Consider the following 13,919-nt stretch of genomic DNA (forward strand, 5'->3'; position numbering starts at 1 on the left):
TTGCACAAAAATTTACCACCTTCACAGTATTCAGGGTTCGTACGCTCCGGGAATTCCGGGAAAACCGGGAATTGTCAGGGAAAATGACACTGTCGAAAATGTCAGGGAAAAGTCAGGGAGTTTTCAAATTTTGTCCTCCAAAAATTTTTTTCCATTTTTTTCCCAAGGAATTAAGTACCATGAGATCTAGTCTTCCTTTTTACTGTGATTTCATGAAAAAAATTGTAAATTTTTATCTAAACTGACTCTGGCACTTAAAAACAGCAATGGAAAAACGAACGTTTTTTTTTCACAACGAAAAATGCGCCAAAAGAGCGAAGATTTTCTTACATGGAGTCAGTGAGGGGAACGCATTTCTTTCTACTGCCTAAAGTTTTAGATGGGTTGCCACAACATTCTGTTCGTTTCAGGTTTCGTACTTTCCGGGAAAACCCGGAATTATCAGGGAAAATGACATAGTCAAAAATGTCAGGGAATTTTCCAAATGTGTCCCCAAAGTTTTTCTTTTCCCAATTTTTTCCCAGGGAATTTTGTTTTATGAGATCTAATCTTCATTTTTATCGATGTATTTAAAAAAATTGTAACAATTTTATAGCAATGAAAAAAGTGGCGACCCAAAAAAATCTTCAGCAGCCGCCATTTTTGGCTCTCAGTAGTTCCCAAGGGAAAAAAAATCAAGTGAACAGGAATTTTGCACAAACTCAACAGGAGAGAAGATAATTTACTGCTTCGGAAGCACAACCTGTAGATGGGGGTGTCGATCGGGGAAAATCGTTTTTTTTTTTTTTTTTTTTTTTTTTTAATCGGAAAATCATTTTAGCTACGTGTGAAACGTAGTCGCCATCTTTGGTCATTCACAAGATGGAAGTAGATACGATCCTAAAATGCCTAAGTTTCTAAAAACAAAGCAGAATTGGATGTTTTCTTTAATTGAAAACTGATGAAAATAACAAAAAATTTTCTGCAAATTGTTTTTCTATTATTATTATTATTTAAAATAATTTTCTTGAGAAATGAAAAATTTTGTTCTTAAAACAGAAGGATAAGATTATATCCTCACTGCCTTGGACGCAAATGTGATTAAAACTTTTCAATGAATTGTAGTTTCATGAAGATTTATTATTTTTTTATTGTCTTCATGCGACAAATTAAAAAAGTTATTTATTATTTTTGGGCTTAGCCGCCATATTTGGTCATTCCCAAGATGGAAGTACACAAGACTTTTTAAGTGCCTAAGTTCCCGAAAACGGCATTGGATGTTAATTGCAATGCAAACTATTGAAAACAACACAAATCGTGCCTTTTTTTTTCCGGATAATTTGTAATTATTTTCTGGAAAAATGCAAAATTTAATCTTCATAACATTTTTTTGTTTTAATTGATTTAGACTCTTATGTTTTAAATACTGACTATTTTGCTTTTATTGTAGTTTTTTAAGGATTATTAATTATTTATTACTACTTTTATACTGCAAAGCCAAAAATCTACTTATTATTTTAAATTTTTCACTTTGTCGCCATATTTGATCGTTTGCACAATGGAAGTAGACTTAAACTTCCAGAAACAGAATTGGATGTGAACATTAATGTGAACTATTGAAAATAACATTAAATGTGCAAAAAGTTATGAATTTTTGAAAATTAACTGTTACTTTCTGGAGAAGAAAATTTGAAATTTTAATGTAAGCGTCCTTTAATATGTGAAAAAAAAAAAAAAAAACAGATTATTGGCATCAGCCTATGATTGGCGGATGTTGATTTTTGTTACTATGCATTACATGGTATGCTGATCGATGCAACAAGTTAATCATATTTATACTGAAATTTAGCTTTGCATTTCGCTCAGTATGTTTTGTGTAACCTACTAATAAGAAAATAAAAAGCAGTATTGTAAACCAAAAGCGGATGCTAAAAGGTTGCTGCAGGACTACAGCAAAACGCTATAATATTACGCATGACATCAAAGAAACGCTAAAATATGGTGAAAGTACTCTGTTTTCAACAAATAGTAAACAAATTAAAACAATTTTGATCAAAATGTTGAAAAAAAACTTAAAATTTTGACAGAGAAAACAAAGGAAAAAAAATTCCAAGTTTTTTTTTTTTTTAATCTAAGGGGAGAAGTTTCAGTTCTTCTGCATTGCTACTTTAAACAATTTTAATTATTTTGAAAATATTACTATTTAAACTTAAATTTTGAATGAAGCGAGTAACCTGGAGTTTTCTAAAAAAACAACCTGGAAAACCTGGAAAAGTCAGGGAACTTTTTTTAATCAAAAGTGTATGAACCCTGGTATTTTTCGGCATACCTCCCGTGATTTTCCAGTTATTAGCCATAGCGTGGTACAAACTTTTGTGAACCCTTTTCACAGAATGTTGCCGCTTGTGGCATCTACCATGGGGTAACATGTTCTCAGAGCTCATCATTGCTATTGTACCGCTTACCGACAAGCAAAGACTTTAGATGCCAAAACAAATTAAAGCTGCACTGAGCAGGGTCGAGGCTATGGGAAGAACAGTCGAAAACATCCCAGCCAAAGCCCTGAAAGAGTCCTTATGGTTGACTACACAGGTGGCAACATTCTACAAATAGGCATACAAAAACTTGTACCCTGCTGTAAGAAATGGTTGAGAAATCACAGAAGCAATGTCGAAAAATAGCGTAAGGGTGGTATATTTTTCTTCAATAAATTTCTTTGCTCCATCTGTACTCGTTTTTTTTTTTTTTTCAAAACAGAACTTACTTTCCGAATGCCTCTCGTGTATGTTACTGTGAATGACTGAGACCTTGTAAATATCAACATTTGTCAGTGAATGTCAGCATTCACATAGCAAAGATATTAGCGAAAGACTGAATATTTCCGATGAATGTTGCCCAGTGATAGATTTACACTGTTGCAAATGTTGCAATTGCAAGGCACCCCGAAGTGTGTTCAAAAATGCACTTGATAAATGGTTTACAGTTCTGAGATAAGCAAAGAATTCCCCAAAGACATTGGGACAAGCCTCCAAACCTGTAAATCCGCACTGATGTTGACATTTTCCAATTTTAGTCTTTCACAGTAACAATAAACATAACAATTCTAGTTAATATTTCAATTCTGTATTTACAAGAATATGAAATCTTAGAATCAATTTGTATTGTATAGATTATAAGATTTGCACATTGCATCTAGTTATATTGTTTTTCAGATTCCGTTACAAACAGTTTTCGCAAGCATTTCTTTTATCATTATTCTATATTCATCATTAATCTTAACACTTATAATTACAACTCGATGGCTGATAAGTGAAACAATTTCAGATATTCTTTAGACTAGATATCTTTTTTTTTTCCTAGCTACAAACTAACAATTTGTAATGAACCATTTGATTTTACTAAGAATAACAACATTATTAATACCAAGCTTAAATAATATATGTATTTACATCAATGATATGTTTCAATATATTTTTAGAAATAATTAGTATAATGCCAGCTCAGGTAATTTTATATTAACTCATGGAAAAATTAATAAAACAAATATATAATATTTTGATGTATTTTTACTAAAAAATTGCTGTATTCTGTGCTAAAAATATTCTTCTAAAACATTTTTTAGGTTGTAGGAGATGTTGATGCCAGCTTACCTCAATTGCTAGATGAGTTATCTATTAAATTAACAAAGTCTGAGATGAGGCTGAATGTACGACCTTTGTTGAGAATAATTTGCTCCAAGTTTGTAGGGGATTTTAATGGTGAGTTTTCACTTCAGTTTACTTATTTATGTGCTTATTTTTTTTTTCTACTACCAAAACTCTATATTATGATCAAATGTTTCACGGCATAATGTGGTCTCATTACTTATGTAATAAAATTATATGCAACTTTACTTCCACTCATTTTTAATTCTTTATGCAAATTTTTCCTTGTATATGTGCAACCATATTTCATTTCCTTTAAGAAAAAATTATACAGTCAAGCTCTCTTATAACGAACGCAAAGTGACAGCGACATTTGCTCCTTGTAACCGAGTGCTCATAAAAAACGAATAAGTGAAAAAATCGCAAAAATAACTACATACATCCTTCTTCTTCTTATTATTATTTCTGGTTAATTTGTTTTGAACTGCCTTCTTGTGTAATTTTAGCTTTCTTGTGCACCTGAAAAAAATTTACACTTATTCCTCTAACTTCAAAAACAGGTTTAAGTTTTTTCTGCACATTAAAAGCCATTGACTATGCTGAAGGAGGTTTAGCCTCAAATTCTTCACATTTGCCATTATTGTCATCGTTTTCCTTATTTTATTTATTCGTATTTGATTGAATTTGATCTACAACACCCTTGGTAGTATACGTTGTAAGTGATAAAATTTGGTGTAAACAAATATTTATTTTTTTAAATGCTTCTGTACTCCACAAATTAAAAAAAGAACCGTCATCATATTTTCTCAGGATTTATGACTCATCACTAATTTTAAGTTGACTTCAGAGTGTCAAAGGAATTTTTCTAAGAAAAGATAAGCTGAGCAGGAGATCGTATCAATAGAAATATAGTTGGCTCTCTCTTTAACGACTTTCTCTATATAATGACGGCTTTTGTAGGTCCCAGACAGTCCACTACAGTGTTAAAAGCATTCTACTTAAGTATGCTTTCTACTTAACGACAATTTTTTGTGGTCCCTTGAAAGTTGTTAAACAGAGAGCCAACTGTATTATAAATCACAAAAATATTGCTCGCTTTAAGTTAGGTTTGCTCATTAAAAGCGAGTTATGCTCCTATAGACTTAGCATTGTACCAGACAAATCTTTCTGATTTCCATGCTAAATCTGGGTTCTCCTGAAATCAAGGCTCGTTATAAACGAGTTTGACTGTATTACATATTCTATGCATATACTCAATGCCATTGAAAGGTAAAGGACAGTATCTGCATTTTTTTTCCTCCATATTTGTCACTTATTGTACTTTACTATTACTGTAGAAGCTTGCTTATTTTGTTTCTGCTGAAAATAAAGCACGAAAATATCATCAATTTCCTCTATTTCCTTATCTGTAATTACTGTTGTTTTGTGTGCATGTAGACATTTTTATTTCAATGCATTTTATTGAAATACTTTATGTACAGTAATATGTATGGTAACTTTGTTAAAATTTGTGAGGGCATGTAATTTAGAGTCTATTAGTACTGCATTAACTAGTACTACTCTCATTAATCTATGTACAGAAAAACACATCAGTTTCATTTACTGCAGTTATTTTATGTCTCAGATGTAAACTATGCCTCCTATTCTTGTAATTTAATGGTTCTATGGTATCGTGTAATGCTTATTGTAGTAGTGATGCTGAAATAATTTTCATAATGTTTTTGTTCAGGTTTTGTTGACATGTGCGTCAATCATGTACCATCTCCAGCTGCAAACGCTAAACTGAAGATATCCCACATTTATACTGGCCCCTCAGGAAGTGACTTAGCTGAAGTTATGGCTGACTGCGATCCTGAAGTATATATTATCTTCAAAAAAAAAAAATTCTTTTTTTTTTTGTTAAATATTTCTCTAAAACATATAATTTTCTGAAATAATCTTTGCTGGTTTGTTGTTCACTATTTGTATTTTGAAAATTGTTAAATGTTTAGTTTAGAATGTATATATATTCTTTTTTCTGTTTTTTATTTGAAATGAGAGCAGAATTTAAGTAAGCTTCTCTAGCTAAAAGTTACTCATACATAATTAACATTACTTTTTAAGAAATTTCTTTACACTAATATAACAGTAAGTCTCAAAAGTCTGGGGTGATAGGAGCTGATGCCAAGTCAGATTGTGTTGAAAATTTTTAGCTATTAAAATAGTTCATTATTGGGACAACAAAAAAACGTACAATCATTTTGCGTCCTTGTATAATGTAGAAGTATTCAGAATAAATTTCCCTCTCAATTTCAACCTAAGCTTGCATTTTGATACACCCCAGAATTAATTTTGACAAAATATTCTGCAATATGTTTTTTAGGTATCTGAGTAAGTATGAATACATGAGAGCCAAAAGTTCAATTTTTGCCATCTACAAATTCATTTGGATGATTTTTATGGTCACATATGTATGTATATACATTGTACATATGTCTCATGCCTCAAAAGAGGTTAATTGTAGAATGTTCATATGGGTTGCTTGTATGTTGAGTACCTAGTATGTTGAATCCAGTCGAGTACCTTCTTTTTTGGTTGCAGTCCAATGTTCCAAAAAGGGTCTTTAAGCAATCTTTGTGGCAAATCAATCTCATTTGCCACATTTTTTTTTTAAAGCAATTTTTTTATAATTATATCATTAGACATCACTTATCTCATCAATAATAGTCAATTGAGTAACATTTCTTGCCGCTTACAATGTGTTGGCAACACAGATCTTCAATATTTTTTAAAAAGTTTATTGTACACAGATAAACAAGTTGTGTGTCACTATTGAGAAAGGTTTTGATTTTCAGATTTTAATGGAAATTAGCTATTAAAATATATAATTTAATAGACTTAGAAGTTAGTAATATAATCTTTGCATGAAAATTTTCCCCTGCATTCTATTGTAATTTTCAGTAAATACAGTAAAACCTGTAAAGTTGACCACCCGTGTAAGTTGACCACCTGTCTAAGTTGACCGCTATTTTCAGGCACAGAACTAGGTCTTATCATATAATTCAACCTTTATAAGTTGACCACCTGTTTAAGTTGACCACTTAAGTGGTGCACTGCAAGTGGTCAACTTACACAGGTTTCACTGTATCCAGCTTCGTTATAGCATGCACAAAGAGATCATTCTAAACAAGCCTGTTCAAGTTCATAACCGGCATGGTTGTATAACCTCCACCCGTAGCGAATTTATAAAAATAATTTAAGGGGGAAAAAATGGTTCACCATGTATATTGTCACCCCCCCCCCCCCCTTTATGTTCAAAGGAAGAAACAGATGCTCACACATAAGTTGATCATCTTTCAGAAAAAGCTGACGTGTTTTAACACCGTTTTAGAAAGGGGAGAGGGGAAGGAAAATAAGCATACTTCCAATCAAAAATGTGTGATTTAATACTTTTGTCTGAAAATTTTTCATCTAAGGGATTACCATTTTTGTCAAGACCTTGTTTTTATGCTTACAACTCTTAATTGTTGCTTTTATTCTGAATTCATATGTTTAAAATTTTACTTTTTAATAAAGTGGGTACTGATTTTTACACGATCAACTGTATGGAAAATGAATCCAGAATTTCTCACACTTTCTGCATTCAGTCTTTTAAACATAATAACAGAATCTTTATCTTTACTAATAATACAGCTGAAAGTCTGTGTGTCTGGATCTCTATCTGTTACTGGCAAAGCGCCTAGGCCGTTCGGCCGATTTTCATGAAATTTGGTACAAAGCACAACAAGTTTGTAGCATAGGGATGAGCACCTCGAAGATGTTTTTTGAAAATTGGATTGTTCTTTTTCTGTTGCAACTTAAAAAACTTTTTATCAAGCAAATTATCATAACCTGGATGAACAGATTACAATAACGTAGACTGGCAAATTACCATAACGTGGATGTAAAAACTCCCATATGCAACCATAGGCAAGCAAATTAGCAGAAAATTAGTGAGAAATTCATCATCCATTATTTGCAAATATACAGACAAACCAATGACCTTTCATTTTCTACTACGGGCAAAGCTGTGTGGCTACTGCTAGTGTGTCTATATTTGTTTCTTTTGTGTTTGTTGAAAATGATTTTAATAAGGTCAGAAAGTTGTCCAGAGTTTTTAGGGGGGGGGGGGGGTTCAATAGAAAATTGTTCAGCAAAAACTCGGTGCATTATCTAAAACAAGAATATTTGCATGTTAATGACACACAATGAAAAAAAAGAAAAATACTGCATTCTCATTAGCAAAGGGTGTTATTTTTCCCAACTCAAATTGATAGGAACTTTATATATTTGAGACTCTACTGTATATAAAGGGTGTCTCAGTTAAATGTTTCAGAACTCCTAACAGGCTAGTATACATCCTTACAACTTGAAATCATAAGCAATAGGGGTTCGGAAATGATTTCCTAAACATAGAAATTTGAGGTGTGCTGGGAGTATTGCAAACTGTTCGAAGTTCCATGCGTAAAAGATGTAACAGGGTTCTTACGCTCCTTCAAAACTCCTCCAATACTCCTTCATTCAAGAAATTTTTTTGAAGGGCCCTTCAAACTCCTTCATTTTGGTTTTAACTCCTTTTTTGGTTTAGACTACATAATTTTTCTCTATCACAGTGACTTAAAAGACTCCAATCGACAACTTAACATCGTCACAAAGGGAAAGGTATAAGGAATGTTTTGATGTAGTATTTTCATATGATTATTTTTTTCATGAAGATTTGATTTACAAATTGATCATAGAAGTCGTAAAAGTTGAAGGTGAAAATATTATTAGATGACTAAGACATTTCATAAATGAAGTAAAACATGCTTACATGGTGCTTGGCTATTTTTTCAAGTTTTATTATTATTGCTTTTCCCTCCACCACTCTCAGCAGCAAAAGTCAGTTTGTCTAATTATTATTTAACTTTAACTATTTAAAAATACACTAGAGGACCTGACAGACGTTGTTCTGTTCAAACTTTGTAAATTGAAAAGTTAAAAAATTTCAATAAACTATCAAGTTTATTCAGTAAATTACCGCCCAATAGCCAGGGCCAAAGCAGAATTACATAAAATACACCGCCAGCTCAGTCATTTCCAGCCGAGGACTGCAGTTTCATGCTTATTAGTACTCATCAGCCCGGCATAGGAAAGTGACCGAGCTGGAGATGGAAAACCTCTTAAGGAAGCCAAGAGTGCACAACAAACTGGTAGCTAATATAGAATTAGCGCAGACCAGACGAGTGACCGAAGCAATGGTTCGGTTCAACAATGGTTCGGAATGGCAGTCCTCGGCTGGAAATGACTGAGCTGGCGGTGTATTTCATGTGAAACTATCAAGTGTTTGAACCATTTTGTTGAAAAAAATAAATAAAAAGAAAATGTTTTAAGCTGCTTGATGTCAGAATGCGTATATTTATTACAACTTGATTTATCTAATGCCCACTGAGCAGTTGTTTTATTAACTATATTCTTTCTCCAATACTTGATGATTTGTTCCTTCAGCCATACTCAAAGGATAAAAAGCATCCTCAGATATTAAATGTAAAAAACTAACTACCCATCTAGAACAAACAGAAAATCACGCTGCAACATCCCCCATATGAAAAAGAATAAAACAATCGAAAGGATATCATTTAAAAAAATGATAAAGGTAAAAACAGTTCTCTGAATAAGCGAAAATCACTCATCCCCCCCCCCCCCGTGCTTCCCGATGTAAAATGCACAAATTCTTCAACTATGACTAAACACTCTTTAAAAACGAAAAACAATTCTTTGAAGTTTGAAATATTTCGCGGAAAAATACAATAAATTACATAAACAGTAGTTTTAAAATGTAAATAAATGATTACGCTACTCTATTGTTTATAGCCAAAGTCGCCAAGCCACCATGTTGCTGTAATCCAGCCGATCAGTGAGCGAAGCTAACTCCGACCGATTAGCGGTCCGATCTTTTGAACGAAAACTTTTAAAACTTCATTTCTTGCCTATTATGTTCTTTCCAGACAAGATAAAAATCTTCCACTGCACTTATCTTTTGTGTACAGAACTACCCTGTTGTAATTTATCTGGACGAAAATAAAATGTGTTTTGTCTTTAAATTAGATCATCGTTTCCTTTAATAATGTACTGATTAGCTTGATAATCCTTAAAGTATTCTTGACATTGGTGCCAAAATTCAGATGGATTTGAGCCAAGAAACAAATGTTGCTGGGTACGGTACTTTCTGATCATTTGGTTAGAAAAGCCGCCTGAAGCACCGATCCGGTCACATGGTACAACTACGACGACAGAACACACATTTTGCGTGAACCTTCCAGTTCTTTACTTTAAAATTTATCACGGGACCTAAAATCGTTGCTTTCAAGAAATGAAGGCTTTACTCTCACTCTCTATGTTTTATCTTTTCTCAATTGACATATCACAGTAGGAAATTTCATTACAAAAAGCACAGCTGGCTTTCTTATTGTTGTTTGGCGACGGATTAAATATTAATTTCAATTCTCGCTCAACAATAGGTTAAAATAAATATTAATCATTTGGGAGATATAACCATCCAATGTTTAAATTAATTAATTACTTAACAAAAACGTTTCCGATTCGATCCATCGCGCTTCAAAACCATGCTTGCTAACCCTTAATTGCACACAAAAAATTTGATCAAAATCGGTCCAGTCGTTTAAAAGCCTTATTGTGACAAATGTCTGCACCGAAGATTTTTATATATTAAGATAAGTAGATGTACTATATTAAGTGATTGTATTAAAAAACAATTGTTTAGTAAATCACAGTTACGATATTGTAAAAAGGGTCGTCCACATCCATATGATAAGAGGAGTAGTAAGGTGAAGTGAAGTAAGAGTGTAAGGTGACATTTTGTGGCATCGGGGAAGGAGGCCAAATATGATGAAAGAACAGCCCATTTCCCTCCTTCAAAATCTCATTTTACTTTATGATGCTTCTGTGTACATCACCGCTTCAAGAAAGCATTTACAACCCCACATTGCTATAATATTTGAGTTGTTAAGAAGCACCCTACTTCTCTTATTAGTTCTGAAACTTTTAACCGAGACATCCCATGTATTTATCTGACTTATTTAACGTAGTGACCCAGTAGCAGAATTTTTTTCAGCGATCTGCCATGCAAATCGGAAATTTATAAAAAAAAAAACTCTGCAAGAAAAACTGACCCTAGATTAATCATAAAATCTACACAGACCCCGAGAAATGCTTACAAACAATCTGCTAATACAAGTACATGCTACCTGTGAATTATTGCCAAGAAAATATGGTACCTATCTTCATCAGCTGAAATTTATGATTATTTTTTTCTTTTAGAAAGTTCAGGGCTTTTTCTCCCCCAACATAGAAATAGTCCACAGATTTTTTCAAGAAACTACGACAAATATTGCAGTGTTGCACTGTTTCTGCTACTGGGTGTAGCGGTATGAAATAATTATATAACTTATGAATAACAAATTGCTGTTCATTTTACTCAATAGTATTGTTTTCGTAGGGTCCATTGATGATTCACACCACTAAGCAATACTCTACTCAAGATGCTACTAGCTTTCATGTGTTTGGACGCGTCATGAGTGGAACATTACATGCTAATCAGGATGTTCGGATATTGGGAGAAACTTATACATCTGTCGATGAGGAAGACTCTAGAGTTTTGACTGTTGGGAGACTCTGGATTTCTGAAGCAAGGTTTAGATTTTAAATTTTTTTTTGTTGTTTTTTCCCCCTTTATAAACATCTGAATTAAAATGCAGTTAGATAGATTCTTTTTCAGTAATTACTTTGTACTATCTATAATTTTTGACCTTTCAAATATTAGTTGTTCTAATAACTTATTTTTTAATTGTTTTAAGTTGGTATCAGGTTTATCTATAGAAAATGTAAATCCATCCCTGAGTTTCGAAAATGCCTCATGATTTATATCTATTAAGTTATTATTTTTCAAACTACGAGGGCTGTTTTTTTTTCAACTTCCGATCATGCCGCTGGACGGCAGATCGAGCGGCATCGGCCAGCAATGTGCGGCAGTCGACTGCTCACCTCTTCCACTACAACCTCACTCGTTTCCGGGCGTCCGACGGCATTAACAGTTTATCTAGCGTCATATAAACATGGCTACTATGATAGAATCTCCCGCCAAGTGTCATTCGCTTCTTGCAAGCTGAAGGGTTATCTGCAGCAGAAATTCACTGTAGAATGAAACAAGTATACGGTGAAAGCTTTATGAGCGACAGTGCAGTGCGTGATTGGTGTAGGAAATTTAAAGATGGACGAGGTCACATTCATGATGAAGGGGGCCAAGGATGAAAGTCTGTCGCAAACGAAGAACTCGTTGATCGAGTTGACCAAACTGTAAGAAGCAATCGAAGGTTTACGATTACAGACCTATTCGATCAGTTTCCTGAGATTTCAAGATCAGCCCTAAACAATATCGTAACTGACAAATTAGGCTACAAAAAACGCCTTGAAAACCCATCTCAAATCACTGGCGGCAAACTTCTATGAAGAAGGTATTAAGAAGCTTGTACCCAGGTATGAAAAATGCCTCAATTTAAATTGCGATTATGTTGAAAAGTAACTAATAATGTACCTAACTTTTGATAATAAATTTATTTAATTACTCTCACTAGTTTTATTTTTATACCACATCGGAAGTTGATAAAAAAAACAGCCCTCTTATATATCCATCCATTTGTTTAGGAAAATGACATTTTTTTGTGCCAAAAGTAATGCCACTTGTAACTGTATACTCATACACTTTTACACTTACAACAAACCATTACTACAGCTGATGTTATCAGTGTAAAACATTTATTACTGTTTCAGATACAAGATTGAAATCAACAGAGTTCCTGCTGGAAACTGGGTTTTGATTGAAGGAATAGATCAGCCAATTGTTAAAACAGCCACAATTGTAGATACTAACGAAACCTCAGAACTGTTCATATTCCGACCTCTTAAGTTTAACACGAATTCTGTCATTAAAATAGCTGTAGAACCTGTGAATCCTTCTGAATTGCCAAAAATGTTAGGTGGATTAAGAAAAGTGAATAAGTCATATCCCCTTCTTAGCACAAAGGTATGTATATATAATCATTTTATTTGAAAGAATGTGTAAGTGTTGTGGGTAATAGTGACCCAAATGCAATATTTTGACCATTTCTCTTACATTCATTTTGTATCTTGAGATTCATGGATTGTATGTCTTGCAAACTGCTTAAAATAAAAAATTTCATTTCCAAGTGCTTGAAAACCTTAAGGAATGTTAAAATATATCTTTAGTTCTTAAATTTTGTGATTTATTTTGGAGAATGTACATTAAACAGTTTTGCAAAAAGTATTTTTCCACTGTTATCCGCAGAGTTTCTGCGATTTTATTTGCATACTCTAAAAGTCTGATTATCTTAAGAAAGCTTTTCTTTTCTTTTTTTTTTGAAAAATTGACCTCAAATGCGGAAGTGCATTGAAAAAAAATTCCTGCACCCTGTGGGGAGAGGGAAGGATAATAAGTACTAAATCTGAACTTATTATTTTTTTATTTAAAAAAATTCACACTTTCAAATAGTCCTAACTAGTGTTTGAAAAAGCTCATTTTATCCACAAAAGAACATTGACTACTCCTTGAAAACCAATATGCAATGAATCATGAAAACAATGGGATTGTGCTTTTTCCAGTATATTGAGGTGTAGTTTGAATGTTAAATATTTCTTGTGTGTTTATCTGAATAAAATTTTCATTTGCTGTTCAGTTAAGCGTTTGCTGTGATAAAGACGAATGATCTCTGCCCCCACCCAACCCCCAAAGAAGATATTCTTTAAATCTTATGTTTTAGTCTTATAGATGAGAAATAGCTAAGTAACTAGAGAAAACTTTTCTGTGTGTTTCAATAAATATAATGTTTGTTTGTATATATGTTACCGTTAAAGTATGAAATCCATTATTTTATAGAATGCCTAGTTATTTCATAGAATAACGATCTGCAGCCCGTTAAAGTGTAAAATAATCTATATTATATATCTTGCACGACAAATACATTTACCTTCCACTCCTAGTGCATTTATGAACTATTCCAGGCCATAGGGAGAGAACTTGTTTAGCGTGTTGGCGCCTGTTCATTCCGTTTAATTCATTGCTTGCACGTAGATTGCTGGCTGCTGTTCGTCAAATACCATTTAGAAGCTGCATAAATTAGATTAATTGCTTACTTTTCATTTTAATTGTCTATCATTAGTTTATTTATAGAATACCTATATAGTTATTTCATTTTAGATAAA

The 13,919-nt window shown here is 32.9% G+C and overlaps 1 protein-coding gene across 1 annotated transcript in view; it reads left to right on the forward strand.

Moving 5' to 3' along the window:
• LOC129228195 (116 kDa U5 small nuclear ribonucleoprotein component-like) overlaps nt 1-13,919 on the forward strand; it is a 52,764-nt gene that overhangs the window by 17,483 nt on the left and 21,362 nt on the right. The window contains exons 13-16 of the mRNA XM_054862863.1: nt 3,602-3,737; nt 5,353-5,480; nt 11,140-11,333; nt 12,471-12,723. Of these exons, the coding sequence (XP_054718838.1) occupies nt 3,602-3,737; nt 5,353-5,480; nt 11,140-11,333; nt 12,471-12,723 (711 nt within the window). The remainder of the gene's footprint in view (nt 1-3,601; nt 3,738-5,352; nt 5,481-11,139; nt 11,334-12,470; nt 12,724-13,919) is intronic.

Source organism: Uloborus diversus, chromosome 8 (genome assembly GCF_026930045.1).
Source record: "Uloborus diversus isolate 005 chromosome 8, Udiv.v.3.1, whole genome shotgun sequence".
Classification (NCBI taxonomy): Eukaryota; Metazoa; Arthropoda; class Arachnida; order Araneae; family Uloboridae; genus Uloborus; species Uloborus diversus.